The following is a 19,932-nucleotide window of genomic DNA, read 5'->3' as shown; positions in this document are numbered from 1 at the left end:
ATGAAAGCTGGGGATGACCATAAAGCAGTAAATGTGTTCAGACTATTTTAAGTTAAATGTCCAGTGGGATATCTGAAAACTGTCAGTTTGGAAGAGGACAGACACATGATTTTAGAGTGGGAAGTGTGCTCTGTGGTCATTAGCAGAAATCCTGGGAATATCCACGTGAGGAGCAGAGGAAGCTGGTTTAGCAAGAGGGCAGAGACTGGGGGAGCAAAGCCTCACAAGGGAAGAGTGACCATGCTCCTTCTATCCAGCATCTTTTGAACACACCAGCCCCAGTGCTAAGGAATTATAAGGTAAATCATCAATCATAATCTACAAAAGGGGCAAAACCTGCATCATACTGATTATTCCTGCAGGATCAGAGCCTCAACCACTGCAGCAGTCAAATCCTTGGTTTTCTCCATGCTAAAAACCACACATCTCAGAGGGTCTGTGATGGCTGGGACATGCCCTGACAGACCATTACCCCTACCTCAGGTGTCAGTGCAGCACTGGGGGTTTGGAGGAGAAACCACAGGAGATGGTGCCTGGAACCTGCTCTGCTCCTGCCACTCCTCCCCTCTGAGCCACAGCCACCCCACAGGACATGAGATGTACAACAGGGAAACTGCAGGTGGGGCATGGCACTGCCCATTTCCCTCCTGCTCTCACTGGAGAATTTGTGAAGGCATTTCTAGCAGGAAACAGTAACTGTGCCAAACTTTGATGCCATCAGTATATAACAGAATACAACTCTGATTTCCATGCTCTTAGCCATGCAATAAACTCAAGGCACTAGAGGAGGTGGTACATCCAGAGAGCTATAGGAATCCCTTTGGTACAGTTTTTTTCCTAAAGCACCATGGTATGGATAAAGGCAGGTACAGGAGCTCAGGCAAACTCTTAGACTAAGTGACTAAAGCTATCAAAATATGTATGCCTGGGTAAGCAACTTGATACTTTTATTCAGTTAACAGCACCACAAATGGGAATCTAAGATAGAAAATGTGTCCCTGAGGAGTGTGAAAATACATTAACTAGTTGATGCTCTTCACAATCCATTATCAGCTACAAGAGGCAGGCCATAATATCCAAATACCCAGCATCAAAGATTAAAGTCACAATACACAGCCAGAATCAATTTTAATTATAGCAATCACCCTGTAAACAGGTCAGGAGCTAATTGGATCAATAACTGAATTCACATCAAGTGCAATGAGCTGCACATTCAGCAGCCTAAGTTGTCCCTGCCTATGGCTACAGGAGTCAGTTCTCAGCATTATTGGGACAAGATCACTTTTAAATTGGCTGGGGCTGCAGATCCCAGCACTGCCAGCCCTCTGCATCCCAAAGGCTCACTGCAAAGCACAAGTCTTTTGGAGAGGCTGCAGAGAGCTGTGCACCTACCACAGAGGTCTTGATTATAATCGATATTTGAAGCATAAAACATTCAACAGCAGGATACTTTAACTCCTAAAACCAGTCAATTATGTTTGCTGAATTAGCCTGTGTGACTGAGTTGGTGAGTGCAATGAAGGAATAAGAGTGAAACAAAAGCCCTGTTCAAAATAGGTCGTTCCTTTAGAAAAATTTTGCAATTACACACTACAAATACATTTGCATGTTCAATGAGTAGTACATGTTTCTTGTGATGAGAAAGCCTGGAAGAGCTTAATCAAAGTCTAGCTTATCAGCAAAGGCTAATTGGCTTCCCTAGCACATCATCCATCAGAATCTAGCATTAGAGCAAGCTTCACCAACCATTAGTTGGCAGAAAATCCCAATTTATTTTGATAACAGAGGTCTTACCTCCAGGGGTTTCCATGACCACATAATCAGGTGGTGCATCAGTGGCCCGTCCCATGCCCTCCAGTCAGCATCACCCAGTTAATCAGCTCAACAGCCAGGGAAGATGGGAACTGACCATGATGCAGAGTAATTTGGGAAGAAAGAAAGGTACAAGGGTGATGCATAATGAGTTGGAATATTTTTTCTTTTGAGAAAGAGTGCAAAATAAAAACTAATTAATAAACTGCCATGAGTAATGCAACCCAAAAATGCAAAATAATGATGGACTGAAGTTTTCCCTACAGCAAGCTGTCATCTCAGTTTGTGAACTGTCAGGCTGATTTCCCCAGCGTTATGCAAAGAAACAGCCCTCTTTTCTTTTATTTATTTCTTTTATATCATGCTCATATTTCAGCTAGTGAGTCTTCTTTACACTAAGCTGGGTTTGCAGACAAGGAATAAACCCAAGCCTTCTATTCCTGGGCATGATCTGCCTATGCAAAATCTGGAATTATTTTAGGGAAGCACATCTTAGTACTTCCAGACTTGTATTTCCACCACCACAACGCATGACTACAAATGACAAAATCTAAAGAAAGTCAGACCTTACAGAGGGCAGAGGCTGAAGATTCATTTATTAATGTAACATTTCATCTGAAATCACCTTACATCTGTGTCACACCTAGTAGAAAGCATCACAAGATACTATTGGCTTGGTGCAAGACAACAGCAAGGAGACAGGACCAGAATTTATTGTTATACCAAAGGTAGCACGAAGGAAACATGAAATGGCAATCCAGTGACTAATTCAAGGGTGAAGAATCAGGTCCTGCCAGGATCACCTGTAATCTCTTGTGGCTGCTGGTTGTTTTGGAGTCACACATCAAAAAGGCAATGAGACAGCCCTGTAACCATTATAGATTCCTCAGCAGAGCTGCTATTACTGAGAGCCTGAGCTAATTAGCAGCATCACACTGGGATCCAGCCCATCCCCTCCACATGGCCCTGCCTGTGCTGAGCAGGTCCCTGGGGCTCACCCAGAGCTGGCCAAGGGTGACACAGGGCACATGTCCCAACTGTGCTTGTCACTCAAATCAGCTACAAAACTCAACTACAACGGTTAAATGCAAGCAAAACAATCTAATTTAGTGCTTCAGAAGATCAACCAAGAGTCCTCTCACCATCTATAAATCCAAGAGCCAGACCTGGGCGATTAGGACCGCGTGTTTCCTAGGTGATAAGCCTTTCATTTTTCTGAAAGACATTTGAAATAGAGCATAGGAAGATTAATCCTCCCCAGAGAAGGGAGAGTTCACTGACTAATTTCTCTTGCATTTAGATGTAATAATTAGGCGTATTGATTCTTCTGCTTTGTTCCTTACCATTATAATGAAATAATTAAGACGACTTCAAGGAAATATTTGAAAGCTCATTTCACTTTGTCTTCTCAAACGTGGGCCACATAACACTTAGGTGCACACTCAAAGGGAAAAGCAAAGGTAGTCTCTTGCCTTATTTATCTCTGTAATTCATCAAGCATCAACTTCAGGCAGCAAAGTGCTGCCTCAGGCTCCACTCCATTTGCTGCCTATCACGACTATGAACAGCAACATAAATGAGATCCATCTGGTGTGACCAGGACACACATTGCTCTGCTAAGCTCCCACAGCAGCTTGTTATCAAAGTGGACTGGAGAGAGGCTGACCCCCTCCAAGAGTTATGAAGAAAAAAAAGCAATACTTATAATTCCCCTTGAAGGGCCTCATAGGAGTATTCTTACAAAATATTACGCAAATGTTATTTCCAGTTCAAGTTTTTTTTAAGATTCTTGGAAGATAATGGTAAAGTGTCTACACTGAAGAGCACTCATGATCTCTCCAGTCGCTCAGACTGCAGCACAAGGAGGTTTTTCAAACACCAGAAGGACATTATCCATTAAAGGCTCAATCTTTGCATCCACAGGAGGAAAACGTCAGACAAACGGTTTGGGGGTTTCCTGATGGTCCTCAGGGATGTGAAGCTTGGCTGAATGGATCAGGCCTGAACAGTGTGCATTGTGCACATCTGCATGGATACTCAGAGAGTGCTGGAATTGGAACAATTATGAGAAGGATGAATGAAGATATTAAACATGCAAAAAGTTCCAAGAAAAGCCACTTAAATTGAAAAGGATTTTCTCATTTCTAATTCAACATTACTAATTCAACAGCTGATAAGAGTTCTCTGATCTCTCCAGCATGTCTCAGATTTAAACAATTTTAGGCAGTTTCATATTAAATAACCTTTCAAATATTAATCTTGTAAAAACAGAGGGAAATGAATATGCATTTTAAAACATGCTTCCTTCACACATACCACTAAAGCAAGCTGATATAAAGCCATGGTCTCCCTGCCCCTGGGGAGCAAAGGCAATGACTGAAAAGAAAGAGGTCACTCCCCAAAAAGCACACAGATATGCTGGCCTGGAATATGACACCACACCTGTTAGATGTGGATGAGTGTTTAGGTCCAAGGTGAGCACAGAACTTTCCAGAAGTGAGGCATTTACTGCAGACTGGGATTGAGCACTGAGGTATATTGACTCAAGAAATGGTATCACAGCCTTCTCTACATTTTTCTCTCCATGTAAAGCTCACCCAGACCCTCATGACTGATGTAGCTCTGGCACAGTATGAGCTGTTAATGTTTAATAGGCGTCTCCTGCACCCAGTGGTCACTGGGACAGCAGGGAACCAATGTTTATGATTCAACACTTCAAACGAAAATCATAGATGTGGCTACCTCTCAACAGGAGGAAACATCTGAAGAATGTGTTTTTCTGATATTTTTACTTCCTGAGAAATGAAGGGTGCTTTCTGTATGACTCACATCCATGTTTTTCACTTGTGATATTTTTAAACTCTGAGATCCAGCACTGATTGGAATGCAAAAAGTGTGACTTTCCTCCCGTCCTACCCCAAAGGGCCTTCCAGCCAGGGACAGGTGACAGTAGGAACTGGGAGTGGGTCATCTCCAGGTTTACAGTGGGGGTAGAAACCTTAAAAGAAACAGCTTCAGAATTTATGAATGTCAGCCATATGTGAAAGCAAAAAAGGTTTGATGAAAAAGAGGTACACAGACTTCTTTCCTATGAGAACATAATGTGTATTTGAAAACAAACAGAAAAACCCATCTAAGAATAAAGGCTCCTTTCCCTCCTCTCCAGCTAAAAGTATCTTTACAGTGTAGATGAGAAATACATTTTTTAAAATGCAGTTAATTTAACACATAATTAAAAGAGATATCCTCATGACAAGTGATCCAATGCAGATTGTTTACATGAATTCCCCTCACTGCACATTCCTTCCCAAATTCTGCATGCTCATGTTTGGGCATCATGGAGAAACCCACGCCTGTCCTAGTAGCACTCAGACTAAATTGTCCAGTCCTCAAAGAATCCAAATATGCAAAAAACAAATAGAACAAACAATGATAAAAGAGTTTCAATGCCCTGAAACTGCTCCCCAGAATCCAGCTTCTCTTTCAGCTTGGAGAAGGCTGAAGGGCTCCTTGCTGGACCAAGGCTCACCATAAAACCTCATTGGCTGGGCTAAAATGTCTTTAGCATCAGGCCAATGTAAATGCTGCCTTTCTTTAAGTACAGTTTAGTTCCTTTAAAGCACCATTCAAGAGACCTAAATGCCAGCCTCAAGCTCAGACACAAGTAAGCATTCAAAGGAAATTCACGGGCAAGGTTTTGCTTTGGGCAAAAAGGTTTTACTAATGGTTTCGCAAAACTTTCTGGTTTTCTTCCACAGGAGCAAATAAGCAGAGGAAAGTTGAGGCAGAAGAACTACAGAAGCAGCCAGAACAATAAAAAAACCTGGAAACTCAAAGGTAAGAGAGGGGTTTTTGCCCAGTCAGGGGAAAGGTGGCTGCAGACACTCACAGGATGCAGGAGCACACCAGGCTCCTCTGTACTGCCAGTGTGAATAAACAAGAGTGAATCATTAAAACATCTGAAGCAACCTCTTTTCAAAGAAATAACCTGCAAAGGACTGAACACCTGACTAACAATTAAGATCAAAAGGGGTAACATCAACACAGAAACCTATTCAGTCTGTACAAAAATGTCTCCAGCTCTCCAAGTGACAGAGAACACACTGTTTGCTTTGCAGCAACCCAGAATTGTACAAGATACAGAGTTTAAATACATTTCCATTCAGATAAGTTATCTCTTCCCCTCCCCACCAGCAGCTTTTAAAAGATTCATCTTGAACTTACAGCACTGGAGGGTTTTTTCTTCTCTGATTTTTAATTCACTGGCATCATAAAGACCTTTAGCAATTTACAGTGTGAAGAGCACTTTCTCCTCAGATTGCCTTGCTTTGAGTCAGTTTGTGCATTATGGTTACTTCATTACTTACATTGCATTACACAGGGGCAAATGCAGCAGGCACTGCTCTCTGCAGCAGATGTGCCCCAGGGCCAGCACGAGCCAGATGTTTCCCAGGGCCCCACATCTGGAGCAGGGGCTGGGCTGCTTCACCCCAACTGCCCCTCTGCAGTGCTGAGCCTGGCACAGACCTCCTGCCTTCCTTCTAGTCTGAAAGGGGGTAAATCAGAGAAATTGCAGAGGACACTGCCACATCACCAGGCTGCACTAATCAGAGTGTTACAATTAGCAAAAAAAACAAACCAACAAAACCCCAAAAAAACCTAAACAAAAAAAACCAAAACAAACAAAAAAACCACCACAACAAACCACCAAGCCAACAAAGCAAAAACCCCCAAACCTATGTGAGACACCCAAATTCTGCTGAACTGCAGAAGGAGCACTAGAGGAATCAGAATGTATTTCATCCTGCCTCTTGTCATGATTGCCCTCCTGCAAGTCAGTGGGATGCAATCCAGACTCCTCAAACCCTCAGGCCATGCTCCCCCATGCAGTTTTGGTGATAGCTGCACCAGGGTAGAGTCAAAAATTACAGGTTTAGCAACTGTGACCAACCAATGCACAACATTTTCACCCTGCCACTCAGTTACTGTCTAACAAAATGGCACCTGGGCCAGATAATCCCATGGGTTTTCTTCAGACATGTTCCAAGCAGAGCATTCCCACACCTTGTTGCCTGACTACTGCTTCTGTGACATGTCTCTTTTTCAAAAGCACTTCCCATCTCTACATGCTACATGTTGGCTTTAAACATCACAGACAAATAGAGGTGATAAAAAATAGAACAGAGTGCAAGAATCTCACCTTCCTCTTTGAAGGCACCTGAATTTTCTTGGTGGGGTGGTGAGCTGCTGCAATGCCAGGAGGCCAGTCCATAGGAATATGTGACCACTATACGTGGAGTGTTGAATCTCATTTTTCTGTGTACCACCATATGGAACAGAATCTCAGCAGTATCAAACGTTTACCTAAACTCCATTAATGTCTTCTGCAAGCCAATATTTATAGCATACACACCAGTAGCTGCTGTCAGAGTGTGTATAAATGTTAAACTGAACTGTTAAAGAAACATAATGACAGATGTAGAGATGCTGAAGAGTGCAATCTATTCTAATTTATGATAATTTATTTCCATCATCTGGAGCCCTATTCAGAAGGGAAAGCTGAATGCATCCCAAAGCGCATCATGGGGTGGAGCGTAAAAATCCCCAGAAAAAATATAAATTCTCTTTTAAAGGAAGCAAGAGTACTCTTGTCCTAACACCCAGGACATGCTTAGCAATCTCTCTGTGCAGAAGCAATACAGATGTGGGGTACTCGAGCCCTGCCTCTTGGCAGCCCAGTGACACATGGGTTTCAGTGCAATTTAGGAATAGCTGGGAACTATTTGTCCCATGAGAGATGTCTGATCACTGCTGAGTCACTACTTTTGGGGGATTAAGCTGCACAATGAACATTTATGAGCTCTGTCAGAGCCCCTCCAGCTGCATGAACAAACAAGCTGCACCCATGGGTGGCCAGCACTAATGAGCACACAAATTAGAAGAGGGAAATCCATTTTTAGAAATGAGTTAACTATGCCATGGTGAGATGTATGGCAGAAAGAGCTTTTTCATTTGATTTCTCACCAACAGAAGCTGTGCTGGATGAGTTCTGCCATGAGACCCGAATCCCATCTCTCCCTCTCCTCTTTCTGCTGTGAAAGCCATGGTGGAGAGGATGAAAAAGAGAAGGGGGGAAAAAGTGGTGACAGCATTTGTCTCTGCAGTGGGGACCACCACTGGTCTGCAGAGCACCACGGGCAAGGAGCTGATTTCCATGATTGCCATGGCATCATCCCTGCCTGGGAAGCAGCAATGGCAGGAGGCTCATACCCTGTGGCACAGCCAGCATCCCCTGCATATGTCAGCCCACCGTGGAGCCAGCTCCTGCTGCCTGCCAGGGCCTCACAATCTGGACAGGCACAGATTTTGTGCTGGAACAGGCGCCCTCTCTGCAGAGCTGCCTGCCACGAGCCACAGGGACTGTGCACAGCCATGGAGCCAACGCTGCAAAACAGGCTGAGGAATGCTGACTCTCTGCTGAGTGGACTGCACCACCCCTGCACAGCTCTGAAAAACTCCACACTTGGCCAGAAAAGGGCTTGGCACACAATGTATGCATAGACTACAACACCAATGTGCACCCCTGCACTTAGTGTCAGATGACAATTCTCTACCCAAACCATTTCCTGCATTTTAGACTCTCTTGGCTTTTTCCAAAAGAGTCGTCATCTCTCAAAAAAATCTTGACTTTTCTAAGTGCCAGTGCTAAGGGCTTGCTTACCCCAGGAACACCTTTGCTGTGCCCCTCACGCTGCCCCTGCTCTGGAAATCAGGTGCCAGTCAGACTACACTGTTCCAATGGGCAGAAGGGTCCCATCACTGGCTCCTCCAGAAGGAGTGAGGCTGAGGAATCTTAGGATGTGCACAGGAGGAGAATACAACCATTTATGTAGAGAATAGCTCTTTACAGAAATATTTTGTGTTGAAATATTGTCGTTTCTGTCACAAATATTCTTCCATTCATTATCTCACAAAAGTGCCAGTTTTCAAAGGAAACTGAGATTAAGAATTAAATTTCTTTTCCCAAAGCAGCTCTACCAATGACTCCTTTTGATGCAGCAATGACAGTTTCTTCCCTGATATCTTAGGTACAGCCCAAACCACTAAGGAAAAGTACTCCACATGATCCTCAATCACCTGCTCCGGCCTATAATCCAAAAGGAAATTCTTTCCAATACCTTTCCTGCTGCTCTGTGCCTGGCTGCAAGGAAAGCCAGCTGCCTGCCAAATGCTCCCAAACTGGGCACTTGGCTGGGATTAATCGATGGATGTGCCCATCCAACAACATACAGCATTGCTTCTGCTCTCTGACTCAAGAATCAAAGTTTATTAATTATTCCACTTGAAATTAAATCCCTTTCGCAGTAAAATCTCCACTCTTGGCCTCAACCCTCTCAATGAGTAATTCCATCAAGGAAACTCTTCTGGCAGATCATTCACAGAAGATTAATAAAAAGGAGTGGATATGTTTAGAGAGAAACTCTACTGAGCCACACTTGTGAGTAATCCCTCTGTCCACATGCCCATGGGTGACCAGTTGGAAAAGGCAGCTTGCAATGCAGTCAGTACTTGGCAGTGAGCAGCTTTTGCACTTTCATCCATCCTCAAATGCATCCTTGCATCCGAGTGAAAGATTAGAACAAAACGCTGCAACGACACAACAGCACACACCACGTGTATCAGCTCACCAAGATCAAAGGCACACAGCAGCAAAGAATTTAATTAAAATGTTAAAATGAAACAGGAAGGCATCCATTGTTTAATTTTTTGGCAGGCATCTTCTTTCAGACCGGGTCCTAATTCCATTCCAGCACGCTGACTGCCCTTGGAGATGGCAATCAGGAGAGCTCTGCTGGGCTTATCAGCTGCTGCATTTGGCACTGGGGGAATCCCACACTTGCTTTGGCTTTCAAAAAACACTAAGAGAAACTGCTCAGCTTTGAAGGATAATTATTGCTATATACATATTCTGCAGTAATAAGCCAATTTCCAGTATCAAACTTAAGCCCCTTGGGCTGGGCACAAGATACACCCAAGAGCATCATTCCCCCTTACAGTCCCAACAGCGAGGTGGGACCTTGCCATGTTCTACCACATCAAGACACCCTTCCCTCCATGCAAAGGCAGTTTGAAATGGGGTAAAAAACTGATGCAAAGGAGTGGTGTTTTGTGTGCAACACGGCCTCTGTGTGGGGAGGAGCAGGGGTACACAACAATGTGGTTTTGGACTTGCATGCAGATGCAAAACCAAACAAAACTTGTCTTGTTTGATTTTGCTTTGAGCATACCTCCAGCACACTGCCAGAGAGAAGATTATTCTGAAAACAGTTCAAATAATGCTCAAGTTTGCTTGTTCAATAACTGTAAGATATTTCCTGGCTTCCTGGGGTACTTTGGGCTGAATGTTTAAGGCAGCCATAGACCATACAGCCCACCTCAGGGAGGCTGAACCAAGAAGCCAGATGTCTCCTTGGTTTTTGGGAACCTAGAAAGGAAGATTTTGCTACTTCTTTAATACTGTTTGGGGATGCCACAGAGGCTTTTCACCTGATATGAAAATTGTCAAATGCAGTGTCAAACATGGGGCCCCAATACAAGCACCCAATATGCATGTGACAAAGGATTTGAGCTGGGGTTTATAACTTCAAGGCAAAGATACTTTGGATTTGCATCAACTGAGGAATTACACAGGAGAGCAGGGCAATAACATCAGGAAAAGAGAAGACTGAGGACAAACACAATAAACTTCTCTTTGAAATTCAAAGAGCTACTGTAGAGCTGTTACTATAAATTACTTTCTGATGTATCAATGATCTTGCTGATGTTGGGTAGCATTTCATTTTGAAATCATCTGGGCAGAATTTCACCCTCAATACTTCAGACTTTTGAGTACTTCTAGTGACTATTCAGTCAGGCTGTTCACAGCAGGCTCTGATATTTCTCATAGAATAAAGATCAAGTTGACAGGTTGGGACTTTTGCAAGGGAGTCAAATCAGATTTATTTCTGACAGCAGGTCTGGGACTGTACACCTCTCCTCTGAAAATATATAACATTTCATTGAAATCTTCCTGCTGCCTTAACACTACCTCCCTCCTGCACATTTCAATTACTAGGATGGGGTCTTCTTGTTAAAGAGGCTTCTCCAAAAGCCCCTTGTGTCATGATCTGATCACTGAAAACATCCTCACTCACTTCTGCCTTTGCCATGGCCCTGCCAAACTGGGCTGGAACATCTGCACCAGCCCTTCCCCAGGACCTGGAGCCCTCACAAACCCACACAAGGATTATCCCAAGCCTCAGGCTGCAGCACTTTCTGCTCCCCACAGTGTTAGCTCACAGCTCCCACAGGCTCTAACACAGCCTTCTCCCAGATGCTAAGGCATTCTGCAAAAGGCACAGACAGAACAGCTTGCTCAGAGAAACACATTTATCTGTCTATTAGAACATCAGAAAAAAGGAAAGGTAAAACAATAAAGGACAAGGAGCACATTGCTTTCAGCCTGAGCCTTTTCCTGGGTCATGCACCCACCCTGCTGCTTTAAGGGCCAAAGCTGACATTCATCCTGGGAGACCTTTCTGCTTTGCTCTTAACACTGAGCTCCATAACATTTGCTTCGTGCCACAGATGGCTGCTCATCTGGAAAACCCTCTCTCCTCAGGGGCCACACCAGTCTAATCCTCTGCTGATCCTTCTCCCCTGGCAGCATAATGAAAATACTTCACCACACCAAGCTGTCCAACACGAGATTCTGTTCCCCCCCAGCACAACCAACCTCTGAGCCTGACCCACAGGAGTTCTCCCCACACCACCCATTCCAGCTTAGGTTTGAGCACTTGCAAAAATGTGCAAATATCCCATCCAAAAACCTGGAGCATGCACTCATGGATGTGCCTGCATCCATAGGCTGCTAATGACACAACATTTAATACTTTTGTTAACATAAAATATTCTTAGAGAATACTTCCTTACTTAAATAAATGTTCTATATCAAAGCCTTTCAATGACATAAATAATAGCTACAATTACAATAATTTGAATCATTTAATGCGATTTAGGATTTTCCATAAGAATGGGAAGCACTATTAGATTTTTTAACTGAGTGAACTATTCAGAATGGGCAAACACTGCTTCCAAACACACACCTGAGATGTCTCTACAATGGCCAGAAGATAAAACTGTGCAAATTAAAGCAAAAGCTTACAGTTTGCCTATATTCAGTATTCTTTTGCTTTTGCCAGAAAGCAAGCAAGCTGTCACCTTAGCAACAATGTCACACTTTGCAGCACATATGCCACTTCGAAGAAACACCTTAAACAGTATCTCCACACTGTATGTTCCTTTCTTTAATGTTCTTTACAGCACTCTGTAGATCCCCCCACCAGGAGTAAAATCCATGAAGACCCTCTGGCAGCTGCTGGGCTGGACAGACAGACATACAGGCAGCCAAGTGCTGTTTTCCATGCACCCCAGGCCCATATTTAGAAGCATTTTTATTCAGTGGGAAAGCTGGGCTTGCAGAGGTGCAGGTTTGTGTTCCACCATCAGCCCTGTGCAGTGTTTGCTGCTCCCTGCCTCTTCTCTCTCCCTGCTCAGGACAAGGTTCCCTCTCCCCTGGAGCAGAGTGGAGAACTTCACCAAGCAACATCTCCTGCCCCTTGGGATCACACCTGCCATGAATGCAGGTTAACCCAGGGACCTGAGCATCCAAATGATAAAAAGGGTTTTATCAGAAGCATCTCCAAGCCTGTCCTCTCCCAACTGCAACATTTGAATCCAGAGATGTCAACATGCAGGGCTTTTACCCGGAGCTCCAATTATGCAGATGCTGATTTACAGGAGTGATGACTGAAACATCGCCCTCATAAAAATTGTCAAGGAGACTTTAACTGTGTTTGTCTAATAGCAGAACCCTCTATCTCCACTCATCTTATTGCTAGTTTGAAAGTCAGATCATTTTTGTTCTTCTTTTCATAGAAACCTGGTTTGCATATATAATCAAATTTAGCATTAATGAGTCTCTTTCCTCATTTTCTATTCCTAATGCTTCAAACAGCCACACTCGGATAAGAGCAGCCATTGAAATGTCTCACCATGAGATTTTACCAGTTTCTCCCAGACACTTCCACAGCAGCAGCATGCAACTCCAAAAAGTCCTGTTCCTGGAGCCCTGTCTCTCAACTATATGTGCTAACCCTACAAAACTGTTTTATACCTGGTCACATTCTGGCTTGAGAAACATCAGGATTTAAATGAATTATTAGGCGACCTTTTAAAATCAGCTCTTCCATGATCACAACATGGTCCTAAAATGGAAAATGGTAGGCATTTTCCAGATGAAAGATGTCATTTATTTGCAGTGTGGTCAGGCACTGCTGACCTTTTCTCTTCCCCTGTATCAGCATTTGTACCATTTTAACAGCAACTTGCTGATAAGCAGAGTTCTCAGTTTCCAACCAGATATGCATGCAGATAATCACAGATGTGAACAGCACAGCAGCCAGCTCTCTACAGACTGCATAAAACATGGGGCCACAGCACAGATTTTCTGTTCTTTCACTTGTGTTCTGGGTTTAGAGCTCCCATCTTTCTTCTGCTACCTTGATCTAAAACCGTATTTTTTATCAAAGCCAGAGAATCATGAGACTCACAGAAGTTGAGAATGTAAGACCACAAGGTAAAACACCATGTAGGCACTGCTAGTGCTTCTGCTGCCTTTGGGCCAGTCCCACTGGCAGAGTGACATAGAGCTTCAGTCAGACTACAGAAACTTTTCAGGTCCTTCCTATTGCACACCACAGAGCCTGATGTCTAATGGCAAAATCATCTTCCTAATAAAAATAACTTGTCTGACAGAGTTGCCTGCAGATTACCCCAATAAGTGCTGAGAAGTTGCAGGCCCAAAGCCAAGGACAAATGAAGCCTGTTCCCAGGGCTCAGGTCTCTTGGATGTTCACATCTTGTTGGTTCATCATGGCAATTTTTGCCTGCCCAGAGCTGCAGAGTATTTTGCATGCATTATGCTAGGCTGCCTATAAGAAATCATCCAATTAATGACAGCTTACAGAGAAGGGTTAGTTACACGGTAATTACCTTTCTAATATTAAAATAACATAGAAATGGATTTACATTTTCTGATTTAGTGGCACATGTTTTACTGACCTGACATTACACATACAAGACCGTGGAGGTAGCAGCTGGGACCCAGTTTACAACAGCTAAGTACCTACATCCCCAGGCAGACATCAAAAGACTTGACAACACATTTTTAACATGTGTATGTGTTTCTTACACATCAAGATGGATGGGCCCAGCATGCAGCATCTGATCCTGGCATTGCATAAGCAAAATCATCAGGCAGTAAGAAATATTACTTTTTTTGAAGGCTTTTCTTTCAATATGCAGGTAGAGAAGATCAAACACCCAATCCTTCCTCCCTGCATCCATGAAGAGCATTAAGCTTCAGCAAGCTAACTCTGCTCCATCAACTAAGTCTCTGCCCATACCAGAGTAGCCAGCAGCCTTCTGGTTAAGCAAAAGCCAAACAAATATATGCAAATGTGATGAAGAGTCTCAAGCAACTACAAACATCTCAAGCCTATAATACACTAGACAGAGCAAACTACTAATCACTCATGCTTCATGCAAGCATTACCTTCTTATTTCTTTCCCATTTATTTTCAGCATCTCAAGATATCTAGGCTTTTCTAGGGCACACTTGAAAGCACGCAGCTACTTATGTCCATTCATTGCATGCAAATATAATCCAACAAAAGCTCTCCACGGCCAGATGAGCAATCAGCACTAGGACAAAAGACAAGACTTATTATCAGTCTTTCAAGATTCAGATTCCCTTTGCCTTCTGAACACACATCTGTGTGCAAGGCAAGAGGTGCTAACCCTTTCAGAATCTATACCATCAAAGCAAGCTTGACTCTTGCCAGGCAGGCAACAGCCTGGCTTTTTTCCTGGCTCACCAGTCAAGTGATCACTGTGTGAAGGCAAGGAAGCAAAGCAAGGTTAGCTTGGTCCACATGCACCACACACAGATTTTTCAAACCATCTTCACCCAATTTCCCCCAGAGATTTGTTGTCCAAATGCTCTGCAATACTTTGGAACTCTTTGGTACATCCCATGAAGATGCTTATGAGCAGTGATGAAAGCCAGTCATGTAAGGCCTACAATATTTGGGGTTTTTGCATAAGGCAAGAAATAAAACAACTAAGAGACACTTGAATTCTCTGACCATCCTAAAATTCACTTCCAAGTCATCCTGTTAAGAAAAAACATTGTGTCCACAAGATTTGTCCTGCAACATAAATGATTCACAGGTGCCCTGATGAATCTGCACTGGCTTACACAATGTTCAGAGTGGCTTTTGTGCCAAAAATACCCCTGGCCATAGCAGCCCAGACACAGCTGCAAGCTGGTGGAGATGGGAGCTCACTGCAAGGTATTTTAAAACAGCAACCTACAGATAACCATCAAGGCAACCCCAGCATCTCCTGACTGGCACAACGGTGGAGCTTCTGCATCCCTGCTATTTATGGAGGAATAAACACATTATGGACTGCACAGCAGTTTACAGAAACTGGGCAAGTATCAAATTGCTTTGGGTTTGCAGAAGTTGTTTGTGGCAATTCACAAAGTAATTAAACACACACCCCACCACCCCTACCACCCATTCCCCTCCCTTGCAGCCTAGGGATACAAAGTTCTCATTTTTACAAAAATATTTTTGCCAGTAACAGCCTCAGTACAGCAGGTAGTTCCTACACCCTTGACATTGCATGGGGAGAGCCTTGTTTTTCACTTAATTTCCTCTTCTAGGGCTCCAGAGAGGCAGCAAGTACAAACAAATAGACTGAAAGTGACAAACTTGTTTGTCTTGCTTGCTTTTTGCAGACCCCATTAAAAGCAGTCTAAACACATGCTTCATGCAAGAGAGTCACAAGACTGAAATTAATCCAGGGAGACGAATGAACATATTTCTTCTCTTTCATCTTTCCTTATTCATTATTGTCAGGTGCATGTATAAGAGAGCTATTTTTTCAGATGAAGTTGTAAGAGTGTTTGTGACATTGCTACTGGTTGTAGTGCCACAGTGGATTATCTGAGAAATAAGCTTCACAAGAACATTCTTCTCATGCAAAGATCTGTGGAGTCACAGCCAAGGGACTAAAGAGGAGCAAGAATAAATACAGCTTTTAAACAGCTCTTCCCTGCCCCCAGCATATGCCATGAGTTGACTCAAAGCTGCAAACACCCAGGCCTCACCCAGTACAGCTGTGTGCATTTTTCCAAGCTCAGATGTGTGATCCATGTGCTCTATTGCCAAAGTAGAGTTCAAAAAAGGCAATTCTTGCATAATTGCTACAAGTCAATTTCTTGGTTTCTTTTCTTTCTTGTAACCTTTCCCAGGCCTGAGCCAATGTTGTCTCTTAATAGCTTCTAAACACAATTTCTTGTCTGCAAATAAGATTACAATGAAAATGGGAAATACAAATGTAAACATATAACAGTGCTATGAATATTCAGAAGAATCAGCATCTTCTCACTGGGTGTTGGGTGACCACCAAAGTAGGAAATTGAGAAGGCCAGATAAGGTCCCTGCTCCTCAAGGTCCACGTCTGAGCCAGAGTACAGGTAAACTGGATCTGCACACCTGAAGAAGAATTCTGCAACAGTTAAGAAACCCACAGCCACTTCAGTTGCTTCCAGACCCACAAATGTGTGCACCCACAAACACACGAATTTCAGCAGCAGAGGTTCACAAATAAAGACGTGCTGACCCCAGAGTCACCATGAGCCAGCCCAAACAACCAGAGAGAAAATTCAAGGCTGGACTGCATGGACAAGCTGAGGACATTTTCAGCCTGCACCACCTCCACCCTAGCAGCCTTTCAGAGGAACTCCCACAGCTCTGCCATCTGTGCTGCAACACCACAGAGCCTCCCCCCAGGCACGAGAGCCACCCAACGCCCAGAATCCTGCGTCACCAGCTGGGCTATGAACTTTATTTCCTTGCAGATGCAATCTAGGACTCCAGTGGGAGGTGTTAAGGGGTGTAATTTGACTGTTCTGATCAAGTGCAACAAGGTCTGTGAGGCTGCCGGGGGACATGGAAGTGGACACAGAATTGACAGGAGCATTTGGTCTTCTTTTAATGTTTAAAATTATGATTAGGCTGATAAAAGGAGTCTAAGGGAGAGATGGACAATTAGTTGAGACTGGAAATGGTAGAGAGAGGTGGACAGCAGTTTGGAGGCATGGTGAGAAGAGAAGGAAGATGGGAGTAATAAGATGAATCGAATAAAGATGGAATTTCAGCAATCCAAAGAGCCTGTCAAGTATATTAAAAAATAAGGTCTTTCACACTCTGAAGTATCATAAACTAAACTGTGCTTAATTTTACTTTCACATACATGTCAAATGGAGAGAAAGTGATTTCTTAGATCATCTTAAATGCTAACACACTCTGCACCCTTCCCCTACTCCCCCTTCTTGCCAAGGGCTGTCCCACTCGGGCCGTGCCAGAAGAGCTCTGTCTGCAGCCAGCCGCGTGTGCACGTATGTGTACACACACAGCAACGTGCACTCGCAGCAGCCACAAGAGCTCTACTTGTGCCTTCCAACCATGACAAAGGCAGCTTTTATATCTGAATGTTGGAAGAAGTTACAGACCCAGGGAAGTGCCAAGAGAAGAGTTCCCACTCGCTGTCCCGAGGATGCCAACGCACAGAATGGGGCGGGAACAATTTTCTGGATGGCACAGCCCATGCCCATCAGCTCAGAGTCCTTCCCAGAAGGGCTCACTTCCCAAGCTCCATCAGACATAGCCTCATCAGGCAGGCAGCCAAGAGACCACGCTCCCAGTGGCTATTTGCCATAGGAACAGCTTTTCCCCGTCCTTCTGCCCCGCAGTGAGCGCTGCAGAGGGGCTGAAGCACCCCCAGACCAGCGCCTGGGGCTCAGCCCCTGCATGTCCTGACTTCTCCTTGAGGCAGAGCAGCAGTGCTGGGTGGGTTTGCAGAGCTCTGGGCAAAGAACACAAGAGACCTTGTCCATCCACTGCCACATGCAGGCGACCCCATTGCGGGGCCAACCTGTCCCAGGCCATGGCACCACCACATCCCCATCACCCAACTCCACAGGACCTGATGCTTCAAGGTGCCCAGCAGGGAACAGGAGCCGCTTCTGGTGAGCAGGGACAGAGTCTGGGGCCAGCAGCTGCCCCCAGCACACCAAAACACCCCCTCAGAGAGACCCTGCACGTTGCGGGTGCCAACATGTGGATAAACACACCCGCACAGGGATGCGCCCCCCAAAATACACGCCTTACATAATTCCCCAGCCAGTCGGCGTTAGGGGAATGTGATTAATCCTCCATGACATGTTCTGAACTTTCCGTTCAGAGAGGCTCTCTGCTCCCGCAGACCTACTGGCGATGGATGTCATTTGACCTGCAGACTTCACTACGAATGAGCATCAGAGCAACACACAGTGACATTGCTCCGCACACCAATTATCCGCCTCCTTTCCCGCTCGGCCCAGAGACAAGTTTGCTAAATGCATAACGAGGATTTTATTTTCCTCGGTGTCGTTTTTTTTAGTGTTGTTTTGTTTTTTTTTAATTCACAGCCAGCACAAGGATGGGGGGGTCACCCACAAACCCAGCCCGCCCCGGCGGCCACAGCGCTGCAGGACGCGAGTCCCCGGCCCCGAGCCCCGTGTCCCTGTCCCCGAGCCCGGCCCAGCTCCCACCTGTTCCGCCGGGCGCGCACTTTGGCGACAGCCCCCCCGCAACCCCCCCGAGCCCGGGACTCACCCACTCGAGCACCCTGAGGAAGGCCAGCGGCTCCTTCACCACGCGGAAAGTGCCCGCGGAGGCGAGCTGCGGGCAGAGACAGGGGTCAGCACCGCGCCCGCTCCGCGCGCCCCGCAGCGCAGCCCGGCCCGCCGCAGCCCGGCCCGGCACAGCCCCCGCGGGCTCCGCGTACCTGGTCCACCGCCTCCATGGCGCCGCAGCCCCGCGGAGCGGAGCCTCGGTCGGTCGCTGCCGCCCCGCAGCCGGGATGCGCGGCGCTGCCCCCGCGCAGGCCGGGCGGAGCAGCCGGGCGGGGCCCGCGCCCCCCGCGCCGCCCCGCGGAGCCGCCCCGCGCTCCGCTGCCCTGCCTGCGATTACTGCGCTTTGCTTGCTTTCATTTCCTTTTTATTTTTATTTATTTTATTTATGGTAGAAAGGAGAAGGAGGACATCGGGGAAAATAAAATTAGAAAGAAAAAAAAAAAAAGAAAGCAGAGTGCCTCCTCCCCGCGCGCACAGCCGGTGTTAATGTTTTTAGGGGATGGCACCCGCTGCCCTGCGCTCTGCCGTCCCCTCTCCTCCTCCGGGATGAACTCGCTCGCCTCCCCCGCGGCCCCAGGGCTGCAGCTCTGCTCTCATCGCTCCCTCCTGCTTTTCGAGCATTTCCTTGACAGCAGAACAGCGTTTTCTGCCTTGCTGTTGTCCTGGCCTCGTTTCCCAGCAGAGCCTTTACAATTCTCAAGCATCCCGGGTGGCACAGCCCGGCAGGAGCGGAGGCTCCCGTGTCCATCCACGCTCCCCGACAGCATTCCCAGCTCCTCGTGACAGCAGAACAGCGCTGGGAGGATTTTGCGATGGAGCAAATCTCTGCCCCAGTAAAGACTCAGGACGCAAATCCATCATCCCGTTTAAGAGCACAACAGCCTCTAGATTGAGAGCCCGAGACTGCAAACATTTGCATATTCAACTTCCCTGCCACCCTGATAACCGGTTGTGCCACCAGAAGGACACCAGTGCTCAAATAGGATTTCGGCCATAAGTAGGTCAGAGATGTGCCTAAAAAATACCTGAAGCTTTTATTCCCTGTAAGGAGTCAGCCATCTGCAAAAGTTAAATGAGTCAATTAGTTTTGCTCAAACTAAATGGCTATTATAAAAACCCCAAGCAATAATCTAAATGCACTCTTGGAGTAAATAAGATGGGGAGAGGGGGAGGGAGAGTCAGAAGAAGATGAATTTATGAAGTTTTCACTGGAATTCATGGCAGGCGATTTTGTGTCAAAATCACAGGTCTGGAACAAATTTTTTTCAATT

The 19,932-nt window shown here is 45.4% G+C and overlaps 1 protein-coding gene across 5 annotated transcripts in view; it reads right to left on the bottom strand.

The window, feature by feature from the left end:
* The window catches only part of SYNPR (synaptoporin), a 100,688-nt gene extending 81,755 nt beyond the window's left edge, over positions 1-18,933 (bottom strand). For 3 of the 5 annotated variants that reach the window (XM_079316658.1, XM_079316662.1, XM_079316663.1), the window contains exons 1-2: positions 18,814-18,933; positions 18,642-18,707 (exon numbers count right to left, since the gene is read on the bottom strand). In XM_079316658.1, the coding sequence (XP_079172784.1) occupies positions 18,642-18,707; positions 18,814-18,831 (84 nt within the window). In that variant the 5' untranslated portion in view covers positions 18,832-18,933. Of the gene's footprint in view, positions 1-2,954; positions 3,028-18,641; positions 18,708-18,813 lie in introns of all 5 variants that reach the window. The other 2 variants (XM_079316661.1, XM_079316660.1) reach the window with 2 other exon arrangements.
* Between the last annotated feature and the right edge of the window lie 999 nt (positions 18,934-19,932).

Source organism: Erithacus rubecula (genome assembly GCF_903797595.1).
Source record: "Erithacus rubecula genome assembly, chromosome: 13".
Taxonomy (NCBI): Eukaryota; Metazoa; Chordata; class Aves; order Passeriformes; family Muscicapidae; genus Erithacus; species Erithacus rubecula.
Note: the sequence above shows the minus strand (reverse complement) of the source record. Positions and strands in the feature narration are given on the sequence as shown.